We start from the raw sequence: 23,552 nt of genomic DNA, 5'->3' as shown, positions 1-23,552 counted from the left end.
GTTGCCCCCAGGGCCTTTGGGTGCCTTTCTGTGTCTGTCACTCTACCCTGGTTCTTTGTCCCAGGAGACAAAGTCCTTTCATTCATTCAGTTAGGGAAACACTGCTTAGAAATTCTCAGTTAAGCCTTGTCACCACCAGAAGTTGTACCAGATTATAGATGTAAAAACTGGATATTTAGGTGGCTGGATGGATATTGGGAGATAATTTTAACATATACTTAGAACAGAGTTATTTATTTTAGATTCCTGGAACACTGCTGGTAATGTGTACTAATTAAAAGTTAAAGTTGCTCTAATGAGTTCTGGTTGAAATAACACAAGCTAAATAAGAAGCCTACAGGTTTAGCAGCAGATTTTTGTCTAGCAACCTGGTTATAGTTTGCATTGCCTACTATTAAAAGAGGGGAAATAGTACAAAACACTTAACCATTGGTAATAAGAAACTAAAAATTATTTCTATTAGTCAGCCTTTGCTTGTGGGATCTCACTTCATATTTTTATATATCGAATGGAAAACATGTCTGTCAGACACAGAGAACATGACTGTAGGTGGTGGTGAGTCATACTGTGGTATTTCGTGTAATGACTAAGAATGTTGGCAGAAATCTTACCGGCTGAAAACCTTCAAGGTTTGTTCTCTTGTGTGTACACATCCATTTTGAGATTTAAAGTACTCTGTTGTTTTCCATTTATGTTTTTCCTGACTGGTTAGGAGCAGGTAATAAGTCACTGAATGTACTTCTATTTAAACTGACAAATATGGAATCTCACTTTCAGATTTCAAACCACTGCTATGAAAGTAAAGGACTGTTTCTCAAGGTCACTGTGGTTAAGTTTTAAGAGGTGAATTGGCAGTCCGTGACTTATGGATGTGATGGTCACTTGCTCTTATAGGGATGGATGTTCATAAATTTGATGAAATGTCTCAGCCTAATAGTACATTTTCTCTCTACGTTTGTAAAACTGTAATTTGGCCTTTTCTCCCACGACATTGTACTTATCACTATGTTATATGACCTAAGGCCTAGTCACTTGTGCCCCTGAGCGTCTGACTTATTTCTGGTAGTGTTGAGTTATGGGATGAAAGGAGAGGGTTAATGACAGAGAGGGTTAAATCCAGAAACGGCTGATGTAGGGTGTATGTTAAGTGAACCTGAGGATTGCTGCCTATGGTCCTGTGGGGAAATCTTCGGTGGGTGGGGCTAGGGTGGGTGAATTGGGTCTCCATGCTGTGGGCAAATACCTGAAGTATGTAATTTGAAGGAGAAAAGTTAGCTTTGTCTGAGCAATAATAATGGTTAGAAATTCCGTGAGGTCTGTACATTGAGTCAGATAGCTCGTTACCTGGTCAAGACCACTAAAAAGCAAAAACAAAAACACACAAAACAGTAAGTTGATTGACAGGGTGACCCCTGGGACCTATCTTAGCTTCTTGTCTCCTCATTTTTTTTAAATCTCCCCCCAACCCCCACCAGCATTAATTGCATGTCCTTCTACCTCTGCGTGAATCTGTATTAGTATGTATGTAAAGAGTTCGCTTAACTCATTAGAAATAGAAATCCAGAATTCCTTTGTTAAAGATTTCTCTTGTTAATCTGGAAACTTACTTGTTGGCTCACTGAAATCTATTGATTTGGTAGATTTTCAAAGAATAAATGCTTTCAACACTGTGTTGGAAGTTTTATAAATAACTCCCTATCTCAGTTTAGCTAAATCTCTAAAAAGAGCTCTTTCAACTCATTTAAGACCCTTATTGTATATTTTTTCAAAATTCCTTCCCTTGCTTTATCTAGCAAATCAATCCATTTCCTTAGATTTATTTGTACTGTGCCAATTGTTTTATGATTTATATAGATTTCTTTATAGCACTGCCTGCTTACTGTGCAGTGTAGGACCAGTGAGATTTCTTTGTACAGAACCTTTCAGAAGTGGGTCTTAATAATATGCTTTGTTTGTGATGAAGCCTAGAAGTTTAGTTCCCACAGCTGGGCCTCGCTCAGAGGTCCTTTTTTCTTAATAGAAAAGATATAATGTATACCATTTTTCCAAGATACTATATCTCATATAGATTTTATGAAGATATTAAAAGCAATTAATATTTTCTCTAAGGAAAGCCTATATAGGCTTTTGTTTGCTGGTTTTAGTTTTCAAGAAGCTTGAGCTCTGAGGGGAAGAGGAATGATGCTTGGTGCGATTGTTTCTCCTTTTTATCACTGGCTAAATTATTTTCCTTCAATTAACTTAAAACTCTGTCCAACAAAAAATAATATGAAAGAAAATTCTGTGGCCAGTGAAAGGAGCTGGGCCATCCGAGTCTAGGGTGTAGGAGTAGGAACTAAATTTGTTCTGCTTGTCTTGGCATTAATTGACAATCCCCAAAATAATATCTGACTTAGCGTGACTGTAAAAAAAACAAAACAAAACAAAAAGTAAGGTGATCTAGAAGCCTCCAGGATGCCTTCTGGGATTGGGCTAATTACATTTGTTAATCTTCACGGAAAACTTGCTTATTAATTCACAAAGGCACAGAGGAGCCAACACTTTTCTATAGCGCCATCAGTAGGGAAAAATGAAAACGAAAACACTGAAAAGGTATTAATGTATCATTAAATTTAACATCACTTTAATTTAATATTAAGGGACCTTAGGGGAAATACTATCTCTTGGTCTAAATGGAATGCATATTAATAGAGTCTATATAATTTTCAAGGAAAGGATATTTCATATAAGTGATCTTTGGTTGGTTTCAAACAAAAGTTGTGTCTGAAATTGTAACAGTTCCCAGAGCAAACTACTTATCCTAAAGGGGACCACATTTTTCCTTTTCTTTACATTTTTCCCCCCGCCCCGGTCAGGTTCTCTTCTAAGCCAACTCCTGGGTTTATCTAATGTTCAATCAGAAATTTCTTTCCTTATGGTTTACTCAAGGTTATGTTTACTCTACTCTGAATTTTTTCTTTTCCTTGGGGCTCCAACAACCAAGCTTGATTCTTTTTCTTTAGCAGCCTATTGAGATGTAATTTACATGCTATAGAATTCACCTATGGTAAGTATACAGTTCAGTGAATTTTAGTAAATGTATGCAGCTGTGCAGGGATTGCCACAGTCCTGCTCCAGAACATCGCCATCACCCTGCCCATTTGCAGTCAGCCCTGCCTGCCTCTAGCCCCAGACAACCACCAATCTGCTTTCTGCCCCACAGATGCACTTTTTCTAAAAAAACCTCATGTAAAGAGATACTGAGATCTAGGGACCCTGCCTTGTTTTCCATGATTGCCTTTTTCAACATTTGAATTAAGTATCAAAATGAAAAATCTCTGTAATCTCTAATATTACTTTGAAGTGATGTCAGAGCTTGAAGGATCTAATATGTCAAGGTGATTTTCAAATTAGTTTGTATGACATTCTTTTTCCTCCTCCGTCAACTGTGATTTTATTCCCCTCCTTGTCCAGCAGTATATCAAAATGAGTGCAAGTAGCTGGAGAAGAGAGAAGGCAAAAGACATCCAGCCATTTTGTATTTAAAGAAGGACCCCAGGGGGCACTGGGATCGAGCCCGCATCAGGCTCTCCGCTCAGTGGGAAACCTGCTTCTCCTTCTCCCAGACCCCCTGCTTGTGTTCCCTCTCCTGCTGTGTCTCTGTCAAAATAAATAAATAAAATCTTAAAAAAAATAAAGAAAGAAAGAAGGAACCCAAGAGTCAGGTCTAGGAGTTACAGAGTAAGATTCAAACGTAGAAGCTAAAACTAGACTAGACAGCTTCTGTAAGAAACCGTAGAATACTTCTTGACTTGCAAGTTGCAAAGACCCCTCAGAGAAGACAAAAAGCACTAACTCTAGAAGAAAAGATAATAAATTAGACATCATTAAAATTAAAACACCTAATGATCAAAATAGATTGTTAACAAAATAAAAAAGCGAGCTATAGGCTAGGAGAAATAGTCTCTATATACCCAGGACAAAGGAGCTGTTTCCAAAATATGTAAAGAATGTGTTTAACTCAATAAAGACAGGCAACTCAATAAAATTGGTCTAAAGACTTGGATAGTTCACAAAAGAACACATGGGAGTGGCCACGTGAAAAGGTATATTCACCCGTCAGTAATCAGGGAAATGCAAATTAAAACTACATTGAGATAACTCTTCACATAAACTAGATGGTTAAAATTAAAAAGACATAGCACCAAATTTTGGTGAAAATGTGGAGTAACTAGAGCTGCCACATATTGCTAACAGAGAGTAAGACGATATACAGTCAGTTTCTCGAGTGTGGAGTGCTACGACCACTCCAGTGCATACCCTTGCCGAACTGAAAATTGTATTCTTCAGATCTGTACGTTTCACTGTATGTGCATTTTACTGACCAGAAAAGGGGGGGGGGTTAATTTTTGAAATACACTGATGATTACTATATCCTACAATAATCCCCTCCCTTCCTCCCTCCTCTTCTTCCTCCCAGCTTTCCCACCTGCCCTCCCCTTACTTTTGGGGGGGGAGGGGCAATCCAGCTATGTCAGGTATTATTTCAGAACAATAATTAGTCAATTAATGGCAAAGATGAATAGAACAAATTTAGTTCCTGCCCTCTGGGAACGAGTCCAGGATGGGAGTCAGACATGCCAATAACATGACAGTAGCAATGTGATAAATGCTGTGAGGACAGGTGAGAATAGGGGAGCGGCCCGCTCCAGGAAAGTGAGAGTGTACTGTCTGGAGGAGAATAGGTGCCTTCTTGTAAAAGCTTCGATGAATAGGACTGATCCTTAGATATGCTGGGAAGGGCATTCTGGGGGGAAAAGGGGGGGGGGGGACAGCATATGCAAAAGTTTCAGAAGTGGGCAACTTGTGACCAGAAGTGCTAAAAGGTGGTTGGTGGCTAAGTGGTGGTGGCCATGGCCATGGCGGTGGTGGTGGTGGCGGCAGAAGAGGAGAAGGGACAAGTCAGCATATCGAAAAGGGCCTCCACCTACCTGCTGAGGAATTTTGGACTTTATCCTGAAAAGAAGGGGAACCACTGAAGCTTTCTATCATCTTGTCTTCCTAACTAGATTCTTAAATTCCATGAAATCAAGGTCTGTTATTCATCTTTGTGTTCCGTTGTCTGGCCAGGGTCCTGGAATGGGTAGGACAGCAAGTAAGTGTTGATTGATCTCTAAGGCTGTGATAGTCTCTTAAGAGTCTTGCATGCTTGATTCAGCCATATTATTAAAATGGAATGAGTCAGAGCAGAGATACTTTTGGAATGGAGGCGTGGGGGTCTTATTACACTCTGGGCCTTGTGCCGAGGCACTCCCAGCCATTATCTAATTCAATCTATGTCATTCTTACTCAGAATCTGCCAGTGACCTCTGGTTGCTCTTAAGAGAAAGACCAAAGTTCATAGTATCCTTCAAAGCTACTGTTCACTCACTGCCTGTCGTGCTTTTTACCTATTTAGTTCCTATTCATCTCTCAGCTTTCGCTTTGCTTCCTTGGGGCAGCCTTCATTGCCCTGCCTTTCCCCACAATAGGTGGACTGTCAGAGCTCAGCTTCCTGTGTGATCATATCTTGGTTCATGTGATTACTTGATTTCCGTTCTTCTCACTCAAGAATATGAGCTCTGTGGTACTTTTTTGTCCCTTGCACCTAGCACAATGCCTGGCATTTAATAAATACTAAAAAAAAAAAAAAAAAAAAAAAAAAAAAATTGGTTGCATGAGTGAATCCTCACGGGAACTCTGTCAGATATATATTATCATTCTCATTTTTCAGGTGAAGAAATTGAATTCCAGAGGTTAAGTCACTTGCGCAAGATTGCATAACCCATGAGAGCCAGACCTGGAACTCAGGACTGGCTGACAACAGCATCCTCCTCTTTCTGCTAATGGACACTCAGTAGGCTGTCAGTGCAGCAGATGGATACATTTTCATACTTGCATCAGTGCCGTGATTTTACCTACCTGCTGAATGACCAACAGAATGGACAGCCTGGTGGTTGAGAATGTGGGCTGTGTAAACAGTCTAGACTCCAGGACCTCCTCCACCATTTACCAGCTTTGTTATCTTGAGCAAGCTACTTAATCTTTCTATGATTCGGTTTCCCGGAGGATGGGGTAGCAGTACCCATTTTATAGGATTGTTGTGAAAATAAGTTAATTCATACAAAACAGTACTACTGAGCACACAGAAAGTACTCAATAGTTGTTAGCTGTTACCGTTACCAGTATCCATTATTTCTTCCCTATTTTCTTTTTCTGTAAGTTTCTTAAATTTTATTATTTTTAAAAGATTCGTTTATTTGAGGTGGGGGAGAGAGAGAAAGAGAGAGAAAGCATGCGGGGGTGGGAGGGTTGGAAGGGCAGAGGGAAAGAATCTTAAGCAGGCTCCATCCTCAGTGTGGAGGCCATCGTGGGGCTCGATTTCACGGCCCTGAGATTATGACCGGAGTCAAAATCAAAAGTCCAATGTTTAAGAGACTGAGCCACCCAGGTACTCCCCCCTCCATTTTCTTAGTGTAATTCAAAATTATATCCAAAGACCCTATAGCAATTTTTAATTATTTTATGGAAATTGTCTTCTTGCGTAAAACTATCTGCTTCTAAGTCCTAGTTCAACTGTGGAAGCATTATTCTACTTTTAACAGCAAAATATTATAATATTAATACTTACTAATCCTCTTTGCTGTGAATTTCTAGGTTTTAGGATTCACCTGTTTCCTTATACCTCTGCTCAGATAGCACAAACACAGTGCTGTAGTGTAGTAGAAGATGCAACATGAATCGTGCTGTTTTCCCCAAACTAAGCACCATATTATCGAGCTGTTTGAATAACTGACCTGACCACCCCCCCCTCCAACCAGCACCAAAAAAAACTGCCATAATTGTTGGGAAGTGATTTATGTCACATTACTTTCCTCATTCATCAACAGGTGAGAGCAAGTATGACTTACAGGGAATTAAAAAAGGAAGAAAGTAAGAAAAATAATCACTTCACATATTTAATAGTTGCATGCCAAAATCTTAACATTTTTAGCATGTTCCCTCATAATGGGATTTTCTGTAAATATCTTTAATTCCTTCCCTGATTGTTCATTGTCAAAATTCTTAACTAGTTTCTCGTGGTTAGGGTGTCATAGTGTGTGGGTGTGTGTTTTAGTGACTTAACTGTTTACCTTGCTCTTAAAAGAAAATAGCACCTGATTTATGTCTAAATGACAAGAGAAATAACAATACTGCAGCCACCCAGCTACCTGCCCTCTGCCAAGCATTACCCCATATTTAGTCCATGTTGCTAATCTTCACAATAGTCCTGCAAGCGGAATGATATGCCCATCCTGGAGATGAGGAAGTTGAGGCTTAGGAGATGAAGAACTTCCCCAGGAAGCTCACACCATATCGGGCCCTGAGTGGCTGGGCCCTGGAGCTGTAGGTAGTAACAGAATAAGGCAGAAGGGATAACTGGAAGCAAGCCTGGCAAAGTCAGTTGGGGTTTTAAATGGAAGCCCTCAAAGGCAAGCTGAGGAATATGTAATTAATTTTGTCGGGGTATGGAGCTAATGAAGTCTTTTGAACTGGGAGCTCAAAACAAGCTCCAATAAAGGAGCTTGATTTTTAAGGCGCTGGTCTTAAAGTGTTCCCGGACCAGCAGCATCAGCAACACTTGGAAACTTCTTAGATACTCAGATTTTCACACTCGCTCCCACGGGCTCAGTCCTTAAACACTGGGCGATCAATGACTTAAGGAGTCCTCCAGATGATTCCGAGGTTCTCTCAGGTTTAAGTACCGCTGCTTTAATGAATTCTGGGTGTGCCGTAGGGAGGGTTGGAAAGGCAAGGAGGAGCAGTGGGGAGGCTATTGCCCGGAGCCAACAGTGCGGTTATTAGAGCATAAGTTTGGGTGGTTTCATTGGGAATCAAAAAAAGGAAAAATCGTGACACCTTTCACGAAAGAAATGACAGGACTTGATGATAAATGGAGGTAAGACTATGAGGTGTGAAGCCCATGTCTACAAGTGGCAGAATTACAGGTATATACCAAGGGCATTCAGAGGGGGAACGTGTTTATGCTCCTCAGGGATCAAAACCTCATTGTGCCTTAATTTACAGCATCTTTTTATGTGCCTCACACCCACCAGTCTGCACCCTCAACTAGGTAACTTTCCCTCTAGTAATAAAAATGTACCAGATGCTCAATGCCAGTAACACACACCAGGGATGATTGAGTTATTAAATGCCAAGAGCTTTTCTCCAAACACTTTATATTCATCATCCTATTGTTGTTATTCATTAGTTATGGATGTTTGTAAATTGCCTTCCCTTAGTGTCCAATCTAAGCTGCACTCCACTGTAAAATTAATGTTTCCAGACACTGATCTGAGAGGCTAAGTCTCGGTTCTGGAGTTTGACAGCTGCGGGCTGAAAACCAGCCCCGTCATTACCAGGTGTGTGGTCTGGAGCAAGTTACTTACCCAATCTTCCACCTAAATTTCCCCTAGCTGTATTACAGCAGGCATTGTTACTACAACGAGGACAAAATAATGAGTGGACTCATGGTTGTTGTGGGAACCGAGACCATGCCTGCACAACGCTTGGTGCATAAAGCTCTGAATAAATATTAGTGGGATTTATGGCAATGAAGATGCCATGTGCTTGCTCACAACCTTCGTTGGCTCTCCTTGATCAAGAGAAGAAACTCCTTATTCTGACATTTATGACGTTTCACAACTGGTCACTCCCTACCTCCCAAACCTTTCATGTGACGATTCTTTGCATCATTCCAGTGCTTCTGCTAAGCCGGTCGCTGTCCCCCAAACACACCTCATCTGTTCTCACACCCCCCCCCCCCCTTTGGTTCCGTTGCTCTCCTCCTCTCATCATGTCCAGGTTCTTCAGGTCCAGCCTGATACCCAGTGTTTGTGGAGCCACCCCCAGTGAACTGCCATCTGTAATATGAGTAATCCTTCCAAACTCCCGGAGCTTTGATGGCCTTTAATGCTCACCGGGCCCTCTACAGCAGAGCACACTGGCTCGAGGGTTCTGTCTGTGCCCAGCCCGCTTTCCCACACCCTTCGGTAGGTGTAGGGCAAGTCTTGTCCTCCTTGCTGTGCTCGGTACTCAGCCCCATGCCAGAGACATGCTTTCTTAAGAGTGGCAACACATACCTTGCCTTCTTGGTCTTTTCCAAGTTCATTGAAATATATGTTGGTGGGTTGTTTTTTTTTTTTTTCTTTTCCCTAATGATACTGATAACCTCTCCTATAGGAATAATGTTTAATCTATGAAATACTATTATTTTTTTCCCCTCAGGATGAACTTGACCTGACAGACAAACACAGGGAAGCCATGTTTGCACTTCCAGCTGAGAAAAAATGGCAAATATACTGTAGCAAGAAAAAGGTAAGAGATTCATTGTGTCTATGGTTAACTGCAAAATGATCATTTTTTCATGCCCTTTGCTCTCCCTTTTCACCACTGAAATTCAGACAGCTCTTTGTAATGTACAAACCAGATCATGGCCTTGTCGCTACATGCGGCACAGTGCTAACACTTTGGATATTGTTTTTATGAACGCTTCGTTGGACACCTCCCATATCCCCCACACCTGTAACCATTATTTGTAATCCTGTGCAACTGAGACCTAAAATGATAGTGGTGTACCCAAAAATCAAAGTTTTCCACCTGTTCTTTCCATAAAAGTTGGTATCTCAGTAGATTAGGAGCAGTATTCTGGGGTCTCAATCTTCCTTTCCCATCTCCTAGCAACTTTCCATTTCAGCGACTCTGGGGTGTGGCCTTGTCCTCATGGTCCAAGGTACCTCGGCCATTTCATGTTCTAAACTAAGGATGGAGGAAGGGGGAAGAAGACAACACACTTCCCCACCTCCCCTCTTAGGGGCATGTCTCAGGAATCATCCACCTGAATTCCCCTCACCCTCCGCTGTTAGCTACATGGCCCCACCTGCAAGGAAAGCAGTCTTTGTTCTTGGTCCTGTTAGCTTTGGAGAAGGGCAGAGTGGATACCAGCACTTATGGTGTAGGCATCACCCCATGGACTGTATCTCCTGCAATAAAGTTCACTCTGCCATCTTTTAAACCCTGTGGCAAATTCGCAGACTGTGCCCACCCCATTTTTGGAACCAATCAAGTTCATGGCCATCTTTTTCCACTTTTTCTTCTGTTCCAGTAGGAACTTGAATCAAGATGGGGTAAACAGGAAGGGCAGTTTAGCACCGAAGGGAAATGTTACCTGTCCCCAAGGCAGTGGACACTCTAGTTACTCACTCTTGCCCCAGGGAAATAGGAACAAACTGTAGCAATCCAATTTCCTTTTAAGACACAGTATCAGTCAGAAAACCCTCTTCTTATGCGACTAGTGCATTTGCCCATGTGACTGTCTCTCAGCACCACTGCCTCTTTGCTGCCTTGTTTGGTTGCCGTGCCAGCCTTCCAGGAACATCTCTGCCGTATTGAGCCTGCATGTACCCCTCTGCAGCCAGACTCATGCCTCTGTGGGCGAGCCACTGTGGCTTAACTCCTCTTTGTAACTCCAGCATCAGACACGTTGAAATAAGTGTATGATGAGTGAACCACTAAGTTGTCATTAGTGTTATACTGAACTGTCAAAAAAAAACAAACAAACATGAAAGCACAATTAGTTTTCCACCTGAGCAGTTACAATTGATAAAACTACATGTGGGGTTTGGTTCCGGGGGCCTTTGCTGAGAGACATGTTCAGCTGTGACCTCTCTGTATGGTTTCCGAGCTGCTACCAGATCAGACCAAGTTGTAGTCTTAAGGATTCCTAATCTAGTAGTAACCAGGAAAATGTGTTTGTGAATGACTTTGTCCTCTTTTCTCTTTGTACATGGCTCTCTCTTGTTGAGCTCATTGTCATGGCTCAGGAAACAGATGTAATACACTGGAAAAGAATTTTAAAAATAAAAAGGGTTCAGTTCTGAAAGTGATGGAATTGTATGGTCTTGGAAAACAAGGGACCATCTTAAAGACCTAGCCCCTCGTAGTGAGAAGGAAAAATCTTCAAGTTCCTATATGCACATAGGACATTGTCTATTTTGGCTCATCCAAGTGCAGAGTTTTTTCTCAAAATTAGAAAACAATATGAAGTGAGGATTGAGAATATACACTGGAGGAAAGGAACAGGCAGGGAAATGGGAGCAGCTTACTGAGGGGAAAGTTTTCTTCTTTCCCAGATTTTATTACACCCTTGACAGCAATTGAAAGTTAATCATGGAAACTACTGCCCCTTAGATTAGAAAAGGCAAACCCTGGAGGATAGTAATGACCTTGGACATGCAGCTGCTGCTCGTTTTTCAATTTCCAGGCCTATCAAATCCCCTTGCAAACCCTGTCTCATGTGCACATGGTGAGGTTGCCTTTTTGTCGGAGGATAGATGTGGATATGGCCACTGGCCTCAGGATCCCGTTCCTTGATGGATGGGCCCTTCCTCCTACTACCTGGCCAGACTGCACAGATCCTTGGAAGTGCAGCTCTCCTGCTCGCTTCATTCCTGCAGCCTGGATTCCTTACGTGACCGCCGAGGCGTGGCTGAGTGGGAAAGCCATTTTAACTCTTTAGGGATTCCCATGGGGTTATAGATCCGCCTCACTTTAAAATGGATGCTAGTTGTTGCTAAATTAAGGATTTTCTTGATTAGAGCTTCTCAAAATGTTAAAACTCTGCTGTGTTTGGTCTGAAACTGACCTTTTGGGGCACTGTAATAAATAGGGAAATAATACAGTGAATACGAGAACAAAGACCTAAGTGTGAAGAGGGCATGATGTTTACTTGTCTTCATATAATGTGATCTCCTAAGGCACAGGTTGCCCATTCTCGAAATGGAGCCCATGGTGGCCATCTTTATTACTAAGAACAGACTGTTTTCCTTGGATCATATCTTAGGTCGCCTTTTCAAATCAGGCTTGTCACCAGCAAGCCAAACCACATCCATTTCTCAGGCCAAGGGAAAGCTACAGACTCATGGCTTCTTAGATTTTTCCATCTTTCAAGATTAGAACCCAGGGCATTACAGACATTCTCACACATAGTGAAGCCATAGAGTAAGGGCCCATGAAAGCCAACAGAAACAGACCCATGAGTTGGTGAAAAGCAGGCTTTCTGTGTAAAAGTGCACAGCAGTTGTGGAGGCAAACGAGACTGGGAACTGAGGATGGGGCCAGGCCTTCCTCAGCCAAGTGGCTCTTGTCCACCCAATGGTGACTTGAGTCCCGGCAGCGGCTCTCTGCTTATCAAGCTCTGTGCTCGTTTCTCACACTTGCCTCTATCTACGTCTCTAGTTGAAAACCCATTTCCAGAGCCAAAATGAAAGCAGCGAAAGTATTTCTGGGGCTAAAAGAATTGGAAAGAAATTAACTGGAGGCTTGCCTAATTGAGTAATCCGGGGGAGAGTAAGAGATGGATGTTGTGGCCTTGTTGAAAGTCCAAACAAATCTGTAAAAACGACTGGACTGGTTGGTCAGCCATGGTTTGTCCTATGCCGCGGTCCACTGTCAAATGTTTTTTAACTTTCATGAAAGGACCACAGAAAGGTCCTGTTGGTGGGGCTGGAGGTATTTTCAAATAGGAAATGTTTGTGGTTCTTATCTTTAAAGGTAATTCCCTTTTTAGTTCCAATCACAACATACTCTTTTGTTTAAGTGAGGTTTTTCCCAGTCCCTAGCCAGAAACTGCATCTGTTAACAATCTTTTGGATTTTAAACTGAAACTTTTTAAACAATGAACCATCTGACCACGAAAGGCATCTGGCCATGCTGTGTTTGCGTATTGTTAACATGATTTTTAAACCCTGGGAAAAGTAAGGCGAGGGCTACGGGGAGAGAGAGAAGAAACTGCTTTGTACACTGTGTCACGGCGACAACGATCCTATCGGCTCTGACAGAAACCTTTAATTGCGGCTCTTCGCAGGGGCGATTCTCGCTAGTTGTGTCACTTACCCGGTCCTTATAGGCATCCAGGAAATACTTGCTCCCCCTCCTAGAGCTTCCGAGCTTACAGAGTAGGTGAATGGTGCTCCCTGTTAGCTGTAATGTCATCAGGAATTTGAGGCAAAGATCAGGATTTGAGGAGTGCACCAATTGCTCTCCTTTTGTTTCCGATCTCTGAAGCCAAGGTTTGAGTAAATGGCTTTGGATTCTCCATATTGCATTTCTGTATCTTTTCAGTTCTTCTGCAGAGAAGGTGAATTTTTACTCTGCCACCGAGGGTGATTTTGACTGTAGTTTCTTCAATCCTTTAAGAATCTTGCCTTACCTGGCTGCGGTGGAGTTGTTGGGATGTGTGCAAAGTACCAGTCTGGTGCTAGGTACATTTTGAAGACATCTAGGAGAAGGGGCTGAAAATTCAGCTGGTACTTTTTCATTCACTCCCTTCATTTGGTTTGCATATCCTATTGGATCACTTCCTCACAAAAAGCAATACTCCTTTCACCACACACACAAAAAGATTAAAACTGTATTGTGTACGGTTGTCAGGATGCAGCTCTTTCAGTTCCTTGAGAGTTGAGGTCCTCATGCCTTTAAAGGAACATATGCTAAAGTGGTGGAATTAAGACGAGGGACCATAGATTTTCTGCACAACTGTCAGGCAAACCAGCTGTAAAATGAGGAGGCGAGATGATACGTTCATCCTCTAGTTGTTTCCAGTATCTTAATGAGAAGCTGCTGTGGGTAGGCTGGGACGAGAAGCAGTGGTTAGGTATTAGACCTGGAAGACCTGAGAAGGAAGACAAGCTAGGTATCCTTTCTTTACTATAATTGTTTAAACATACAGTAGAGTGAGCTTGGATTTTCAAGTGTTCACCTTATTAGCTATCAAGATTTGGGAGACGGAATCAGTCGAAAGGCAAAAATTACTTTTCAGTAATTGTAGTTCTAGACTTCTTAACAAGTACTCAGGTTGGTTTCCTGCCAGTGAGTTTTCACCTGATAATGGATTTCATTTGGCATTTGTACACTCAAGTGCTAAGGGGTCAAAGAAAGTGGCAGGAGTAGAAGTGATCAGAAATAAGACTGGGCTGTCTTTTGCCCTCTACTTCTCTAAAAGAATAAATGAGGGGAGCACAGTAGCTGGAGGATAGTGGGCATCTCCAGGCTCTGCAGGCTCTGAAACTCTCTGCCTTATCTACATATTCCCTGACTGACAGATGAGGGTTTGTATATAACTCCATACTGAACCACTAAGAAACAGCTAGCTTGGAATATCTGGGGCCTCACTCCATGAAGCCATGCAATTGGTTTGTGATTCACCTAAGGTGTATTGAGTACTTCTCTAGGGCAGACTCTTGGCTAAATTCTGGGGATGACTAAACAAATAAATCAGATTTCCTGGAGTGGATGATCCTGGTAGGAAAAGCAGATAAGATCAAATAATTGCCAAGTCTTGTCATAAGCTCCATAATAGGGTAAGCAAACAGGCTCTGGGGCACAAAGGAAGGAGCCACCAGTCTTTGGGGGTAGATGTGTGTGACTCAGACAACAGTTCCTTCACCACTTTGTCCTGTCTAGCAGTTACACCAGTGAGAGAGCTGGTATTGTCATGCTTTTATCCCATCATCTAGACGCTGGCTCCTTTGTCAACAGTTGAGCTATGTTTACATGCACTGTATACTTTCCCTCTTGATTTGTACTTTGTTCTTTGTCCCTTTTCCAATACTGAAAAGGTCAACATTAGACTGTTGGCCTAATCTGATCTTCACTAAACACAATTTGTAGGGCTTGTTAGGAGATCTGTAAAGAGGCTTAACCTTTTGAAAAGAGAAGACACGGTGGGGAAAGACTGAAATAACTGAAGTTTGTTCAGCCTAGAGAAGAGAAGGCCAGGTAGAAACTCCAACATAGTTTAAAAAAGAAAGAGAGAGAGAAGAGAAAAACTCCAACATAGGCTGATGTTCACTGAGCATACCCCGGTGAAACTATGGTAACTCAAAATATTGCCAACTTCCTTGGTAAAGGGCAGCTGCCTCAAACCCTCCTGATAAAAATCTCCGTGACGTCTGATCCTTCCCACAAGGGTCCACCAGTTTTCCCCCACGATTCAAGCATTAACTCCTGGCATGGCACCAAGGGGACTCTAAGATCCTGTTCCCACATTAAATCGTTGATTCCAATTCATTGATGCCCATGCTATTCTGGTTGATAAGTATTTTGAACATTGGCCTAAGTATGAGACGCTGATTGACCTGAAGATGGTGATCAAAACCATTTGATAATATGTATTCAGAGCCTGAAACATTCCTCTTCTAGGAATTGATCCCACAGAAGCGATGAGAAATATCGCAAAGAACTAGGGTGAGGCAGTTCTTTGTAATGTTGCTCCCGAAAGCCCATGATTGTAACCAACTTAAAAGAGGATGGTTATATTGTAATACACAACCCTATGTTTTCAAAAGAAATTTTAATGGCATGGGAAACTGCTCAGCCTGTAATGATAAGGTTTTTTTTTTTTTTTTTTTTAAAGGCATAAAACCATAATCAGTACGATCAGAGTTTGCAAAGGAGTAGAGATAGAAGTAGGCAGACAGAAACAGTTGCTTGGTGGGATTGTGGGTGATTTACTTTAATTTTTTTCTTTGTATAGATATTTCCCAGATTTTCTACAGTACCTTCTACCCCTTACTTTGGGATATTTTTTCCCCAGTTGTAAAACTAAAATTGCTCTTTTTAAAAATGTACATACAATGTATTTGTATCAGTCAGGTTTCAGAGAAGCAGGACTACTGGCAGAGACCCACAGAGCAAAGAGATTCACCCTGACATAATCATGAAGCTGACTGAGCACTCTCCATAAGGTTGTTGCCTTTGTTTCTGTTGCTGGAAGCTTCATGTCCTTGGAGCTCCATGTCCTTGGAGCTCCATATCCTTGGAGCTTCATGTCCTTGGAGCTCCATGTCCTTGGAACAGGCAGTTGGGAAGGAAGGTGGATATAAACTGGGAGAAGGAAGGATAGGCTGGAGTCCACAAGGACAGACTGAAGCCCAAGTCAGTTCCCTGGGCCTCTGACTCTGGTGTGGGTGTCGTGCAGAAGCCTGAGCCATTTGTCATGGAGCTCAGCACACACACCTGGCCTAGGAGAAGCTGAAGGAGGAGCCAGGGGAAGGTGGAGCAGTTGCAGACCCGCCTGCTATTCCACACCAACAAGGTGAGCCTGCAGATAAAGGACAACCTGTATGAAGTACAAAATGGCAGCTGCTTCCCTTCCCCGTCTCCTGTGAGAATCTCTCTTGTGGCTCACCGTACTCGGCAACCTACCAGAAGGGATATCGTTCAGCCTAGCCAACTCGAACATTACAAAGCCACCACATACTTCTGCCGAAATTAGGAGGAAAAATAAATACTATTTTTAAAATACGACCAGTGCTTGTGTTGTCGAGGCAACCCTGCCCCCCCACCCCCCTTTGTCTAGCTCAGGGACCTGTTTTTTCCCCTCTGTCTCCTCTCTTTTTTCCCTCTTCCCTGGTGACATTAAAACAGAGGTGAATCTGTAACCCACCCAGAGTTTTTCAGTACCATGTATCTATTTAGGCAATAACTATGAAATCATAGGATCTTGGCCCTGGTGAGATTTCCTCAGTTTTCTGCCCAGACACCCGCTGAAGCCATGTTTCTCATTCCCCTTTACCCCCTAAGTAGTGCAGTCTCAAAACTAGTGACCCATTTCCTTTCTTTATTTTCTTTTTATTGAAAAAGCTAGTGCTATCAAAATGAACACCCAATTTTAGATTTGGAGTCGAAAATTCAAGGATCCTCTGCTTCTGGCAGCCCTTAAACCAATGCTGTATTTCAAAAAAGGATGATTGGTTCATGAGTATTTATGTGCTTCCTATTCCTGTAATCCCTTGGTTCAATAACATCAATTTGGGGCACTTTTTCCTTCCCAGGGTTAACCAGTTCTGTCATTCCAGCTGTGCCTGCTACGACCCGTCTTGAAGCGTGCGGAAGGGTCCTGAGCTAGGAGTTTTGTACTGATACCCAGTAGGCACCCAGCTCCATTAATGAAGAAGCAGTAAGCAAACTTGCCTGTAGAATGAACCAGAACATAACTCTCTTTCTTGGTGCTCGGAGAAGTGAACACATCTAAAATATTGTGGGCAATTTCTGTAGTCTTCCGTTTAGGTTTTACATTCTGGTTCTGTACAGGCCTCTGTTTTTCAGCCTTGAGACGTTGCCAGTAAAAGGACTCGCCTTGGGGCAGATTATCTCCAAAGACCTTTTCAAGCAAGGGATCTGCCCGCAAGCTTCCTAAATTATGTTTGCCCCTCATAGTTGTTCTAAACCGTATTGTAATGTGTGTGCAACACTATTTTTCCTAAGATAAACAGAAGGCAAATAATAGCTATGAGAAAATACTTTGCATAGTTAAAGGCCATTTGAAGGGTGACCAGGGGAGGGAGGGTGCCATTTACTAGGGCATATTTCTGAACCCCTCTGATTTCTCTCTCCTTCTCTGTAAAATGAGACCAACGTCACAGAGTGGTTGTGGAAAGGGAGATAATACAATTTCAGAGTTATCAGAGAGCTTGGGACATGGTCATGACAGTTGTTGCCACTGTCAACTTCAGTGGTGGCGACTAGGATCAAAATAGTAGTGTGGACTCACTTTCTGCTTGTTTCCACTCATGCTGGTATGGGGTTCATCTCCATATTCGTAAATCATAATACTTGGTTTTCTTAGAACAGTAGTGAAGAGTTCAAAAGCCCCTGCCTTAGTTGAACCTCAGAAACTTTTGGAGGCAGAAATAGTAAGTTAGGAGGATGCGGTGTAGATAAGGGAAGAAACCAAGCAAATCCTTGCTGTTACCACCAGAAATTGGTAAAAGGAGGTCCCCTTTATGTCAGAAGTTCTAGGGCAGTGTGATCAACATGTAGTCCCTAAGCTCCTGGGGAGCCCTGAATCTGGTATCAGGAGGACCTTTAATTTATGTTTGGGAAGACTGAGACCCTGCCCTGAGAAAGTCAGTCTCTGCTCCACTTCTTTCTTCTCATTCCCGTGCCCACTGCAGTGCTTCTGTCACTGCTGACCCCGTGTAGTCCCTGGGAATGCTCCCATCATCAAGCTTGCCTGGCAAAGCAGTTGTGAACACCAGCTGAATTCTGGGAAATGGGTATGTGTGTGGGTTGAGCCAATTTTTCAATAAAATTAAAATTCCTTCTTTGCTGCCTAGAAAAGGCAAGTGGTTGAAAAATACCTTCAGTTTCTGAAATAAGAGTTTTTAGATGAAAACATTGCTCTTTTTTTTTTGCAGTGGGGAAAAATCCCATCACAGTAGGACACAACACCAAGAGGTTCTACTAAATGAGTCAACTTTACAAATAAGTAATTTATTAGGTTGAAGTAAGCTGGGATTACAAGTGCCCTGTTCAGCAGCAACATTTGTCCAGAGTTGCAGCATTATAACTCAGTAGTGCATTCTAGCTGTGTGATTTCCAAAAGTAAGCTAAGGAAACAAAACTTCAATGTTGAGGAGACAATGAAACAATGTTTTAGCACAGATACCACTATTGTTAGAAATCTTAAACCTAATTACCAGAGCAGACATTCTGCTTCCGAGAAATTGGCATTCTTGAAAATTTCTAACAAATTTCTGATAACTTTCCCTTCCACTCTTGGGATAAAGTGTTATTTCCTGGTTGGTGATTTTATTTTTGTTGTGAATTTTAAATATACAAAAAAGTACAAGATGTAATAAACACCCATGTTGAACAGATACTAACATTTTATCATAATCTCTATGGATTTTTTAAAAAATAAAGCATTATAAATATAGTATTGGAAGCCCAAAGGTGACCTATTCTGGAGGGTTTATGTGTTTTCTTTTCCTTGCCCATGTATTTGTAACCTTATTCTGCATGTATATATTCATAAACAGTATATGGTATTTCTTCATTTTAACTGCAATCTAATGTTCCATTATATGAACACACCACAGTTTAATTATTTTATACCCCTTTGGATAATGCTTATTTGCAATTTTTTTCATTATTTTAAAAAAATATGGCAATGAACAACCTTGTGCATGTGTTGGAGAATTTTTCTGGGATAAACACCAAGACATGTAATTACTGGGTTGTCTGCTAAGAACATTTTCACCTTTAATTACTCTCCAGAGTTGTAACAATTTATACCTGCAGCAGATTAGTTGCCAACCTCTGAGAGGAGGGAACTGGTATTTTGTTGCCCTGGTCAATCACTTTACTGAAGTTTGAATGTTTCAGATACAAGAAGCTGTCTTTCAGGTTCTTCCATTTTTCTTCAATATGTCTTAGCAAATCAAACTGAAGTAAAAATTACTGGAATAGAAAGTGCTCACTTAAAGAAGAAAAACCCAAAGTTTGGAAAATGAAAAGCGTTCCATTCAAATACCTATAAAAAGCCATACAAAAGTACAAAACATTGGAAGTGTATAAAAATGGACAGTTCACTCAGCATTATGTTTATTTGGTTTGACTACAATGGAAACTGCTCTGTGTGTGGTTCACTCTTCCTCTCCTCTAGACCTCTTTGCACCCTCAGTCCCACACCCAGGCAAATTGTGTTTCCATCTTTAGCAAGCTCTTGATTGATGTCTGCCATCACCCAACACAGGAAGTCCCTCTGAGGCACTAGCCACTTCCCTGACAGGCAAGTAAAATACAGGTGCAGAGCCAGCACATCTGCACGAGGGAGCCAACTGGCCGTGGCTGGAAATGCCACGGTGGTTTGTGTATTCCTCTAACCAGAGTACCTTTATCTCAAGCATCTGTAAAAATCGTGAAAGCCTTTCTCCATCCTCATACTCCTCGATTCCTTTGGATGTTAAGAAATTCAGATGTGTAATTGCTGTGTGTCTATCCCCCATGTCTGAATTCTGAACTAGTCTCTGCATACAAGTCATTTCCTGGATTTGGGGATTGTTCATTCTTCAGTCTATAAATACTCTGGTTCTTGATAGCATTGTAAAAACGGCGACTATGTATCTGCTTTGTGGATACCGTCTCTCTTTTGTGCTTCCTCATACTTGCATTTCTGCAGTGAGTAACACCCCTTTATCGGAGGCCTTGCTTTCCCTGTAAATAGGGCACACCAAGCTGGAAGGTGGGGGCGGGTGGGAGGGGGTGGAGAATGACCCTGTATTTGTGTTCACCTAGAATCATTCAGACAGCAATGACAACAAGTTAAGTGATACAGAGCTGGGAAAAGTAGGCTATCTTGGTTTGACAAATCCATGAATGTGGAGTCATGGGGAGAGAGGGTGTTGTGTGTCCTGTGGAGACCTATTTTCCCCCTGGAGTGGGGGCTAGAGAAGCAACTCCCCCAGCTTTCACTCTGTGCTTGTCATTCGCACCTACTTTGGTGCTGCCCTATGGGGAGAACACTCCTACTTGAGCTGCAGTCGCTGGAAAAGATTTGTAGTTTTGGGGTTTGAATGGAATCCCTGGGAGGGCAGTGGTTCTCAGCTGCCATAGAACAGCTATCTTTGACTTCCAACCTTAATTCTTAAGCAGATTCCTTCTGACAGCTCTGGTACAGAACAGATTCCATCATGTGTTAATTGCAGAGTTAGGAGTACAGGACTATCTTGGAGCTCTCAGTCTTTGCCATAGAGTACTGGGTAACAGTGCTGCTGTGGAACCAAGCCTCTAAATGCAGCTCTGTGAGGCCCTTTGAGCCCTTGCCTGTGGGTGTGTTGAAGCACGTAGGCACAACTCTTATTTCACTTCCAAAATTCTGCAATCTGTAGGTGTAGAAATACACATTGAGTGTCTCAGTGATAGCTGTATCTCTGATGGAAAGGGATATTACTATATCTCACATCTGAGAATCCAGAACTAGCTGCCTATTCTGATTATCACCAGCTCAGTGGGTCCCTGAGGGCCACACAGCACAGGAGACCCTCCAGATCGATGCACATCCTTGGTTTCAGTATTCCTTAGGACTGTGGCTTCCTTCCCTGGTTGACTGACTGCACTGTGAATAACCTCAAGCAGAGTTGGCAGAAAGGTTTATCTTTAGATTACCAACTCTGAACAGTTGGGGGTTGAGGCCTGGAGCACTTTGAGAAACATTCAGAGGTTATGAATGGAGTAAGACTAGCATGATAATTACCAATGTCTGCCATGACACATGATGGGAGAATGAGGCATATGTAGCAAATTTTGCCATCCTTGCCCTGGAGGGCTCCTTTTGCTCCTAGATAGATTGTATTTGGGCGTAAGTATCCTATTCCATGCTCTTTCCCCCCCTGGGTGTCTTCCCTGGTCTTCTGCAGACTAAGTGCTAAGGCACCTAGTTTCATAGAACGAATACCCCAAGCCTGCCTGATTTCACCATCTCCTAGAGATAGGTCTATGAAGGACATCAGTGGAAGGAAGTATCCACTTTAGGAGAGGTATCAAAGAAGAAGAAAAGCCCCTTTTCCCGAGTTTTTCCTATACACTGATTTATTTTATTCTTTTCACTGATAGCGCTAGCACACCTAATACTTTGGAATCCATATTCTGCTGAGTGCATCTCAGAGCTTCACCCCCTCGTGAAGTGGGAAGAAACTTTGAGCTTCCAGTATAACTTAGAATATGCTGCTAATACTTCCGATTTGGGGTTCTCCGAACTCCTTATATTCCAGAAACCTAGTAATTTGTGGAGCTAGAAATGGGTTATAGTAGAAAGTCTACGAAAGAGGGCACCTGGGTGGCTCAGTCGTTAAGCGTCTGCCTTTGGCTCGGGTCATGATCCCAGGGCCCTGGGATCGAGCCCCGCATCGGGCTCCCTTCTCGGCAGGAAGCCCGCTTCTCCCTCTCCCACTCCCGCTGCTTGTGTCCCCGCTCTTGCTGTCTCTGTCTCTGTCAAATAAATAAATAAAATCTTTAAAAAAAAAAAAAAAAGAAAGTCTACGAAAGAGTACCAACTTTAAATTACAGTGTCTTAAATTCTCTTGTTGTTCTTCGTTGCAGTATGGGAACATTTGCCTTAAGCAGTCTTAAGATCGTCTCCTTTTATCTGTCCTCCTATGTAAGGAAAGGCTCGCTGTTTGCTCAGTCTCTAAGATGTACTTCCCCACATCCTCACATTTAGGTGTTTCTTCGATGGTGACATCTTCTAACTGATGCTTTTCTTTTTTATTTCTTCTGCCACTAATTCAGTAGTAGGCTGTAGAGTAAATGGTAACTTAAAATCAGAAGTGTAGTGATGACTGCCCTCCTTGCGGACAATTAATCCTCTCCGAGCATTTTTCACAGTCCTCCTGAGAATGGCTCTCTGAATGGAATATGCCTTTATGGGCTTACTGTTTCCCCTGATTCTCTGCTTAGCTTAATTACTGTTTTCCAGAGCTCTCTCTTTATAGCCTTGTGTTAAGCATTATATTGCAAATCATAAACACACTTGGATTGTTTTCCCAAGAGCAGGTTACAGAACATCAAAACCTGCTTTACGACATTCTGAAAGGCTGGTCTGGTAGCAGCAAATCTGGTAGCAAGATGTGAAGCAACAGAGGCATTGACACCACTGATTGGATTTCCACACTGCATACGGGTTTAGCCATGTGTGTCTAAACATGTTAATTTACCAACCAGCTGGACTGAATTGTACCTGGGTCTGTAGCACTCCATGGTGGCATGTGGGTCAAAGGCTTGACTCTTACCAAGCTACACAGAAGTAATTTGTTTTATGTCATTGTATACCTTTGTGTCGTAGGCAACAGGGGAATGTGGGCTTGTATCATTTCTGAAAATAATAATTGGAGAATGTTTCTTTTTCTTTGCCATGAAAATGAGGGGGAATTGTCATCTAAAATTGGCTTCAGATGTTGAAGTTATACTGATTGAGATTTTTAGGCTCCAGTCATATTCCATGCTGTGAATTGCTTTGCCAAAGAAATGACTTGTTAAAATAAATAAAATAAATGCCTCGTAGTTTAGGAAGTGGACTGTGAAGTCTCTGCTTTTAGTTCTAAGTAAAGATTGTGGCTCTTTTCTTAGATATATCAGCACATGAAATGCATTTTCCCCCAGGATCCTGTAGCATATGACTTTTAAGATTTTGCTTCTGGAAAGTCAGCCAAGGCTTTTTCAGGAAAGAACTGAGCCCCTGAGCTCTTTCAGAAATGCCATTGGTCTCTTTACTCTTGAAGTCATATTATTACTGTCCTCTATGTTCCATTGCTGCCATCCTCATAGGAAGACTAGATCTCATTCAAGTGGCACTCTTTTTCTGGGGTTTGCGATTTGGGGGAGAACAAAAATGATAGATGGCTGAGAAGTAGCACAAGCCTTATTTTTAATGTGCAGTGTTTCATTTCAGCTCACTCAGAAATATTTGATCATTTTTACTAGTGTAAATCTTGTGACAGATAAAAAATACTAATGGAACATTTTGTGCTATCAGCAAATGTCTCAAAGCATTCTTCCCAGTTGAGCTTAGGAATGCTTACATTTGATTTTTATTTTGAAGTTAGAAGATACATTGATAAAGACTGGAAATCAGTAAAAATGCAGGAGAGTTATAATACTTGGCTCTTTCTTTTTATCATGATGAAAAAAGGGAGTAAAGTCTACAAATGGGC

At 42.0% G+C, this 23,552-nt stretch overlaps 1 protein-coding gene across 5 annotated transcripts in view; it reads left to right on the top strand.

Annotated features, from left to right (window-relative positions):
• DAAM1 (dishevelled associated activator of morphogenesis 1) overlaps positions 1-23,552 on the top strand; it is a 164,336-nt gene that overhangs the window by 74,597 nt on the left and 66,187 nt on the right. For all 5 annotated transcript variants that reach the window (XM_027570709.2, XM_027570704.2, XM_027570706.2 and 2 more), the window contains one exon: positions 9,286-9,375. In XM_027570709.2, the coding sequence (XP_027426510.1) occupies positions 9,286-9,375 (90 nt within the window). The remainder of the gene's footprint in view (positions 1-9,285; positions 9,376-23,552) is intronic.

Source organism: Zalophus californianus, chromosome 6 (assembly GCF_009762305.2).
Source record: "Zalophus californianus isolate mZalCal1 chromosome 6, mZalCal1.pri.v2, whole genome shotgun sequence".
NCBI classification, from domain to species: domain Eukaryota; kingdom Metazoa; phylum Chordata; class Mammalia; order Carnivora; family Otariidae; genus Zalophus; species Zalophus californianus.
This window is presented reverse-complemented; position numbering and strand designations above follow the sequence as displayed.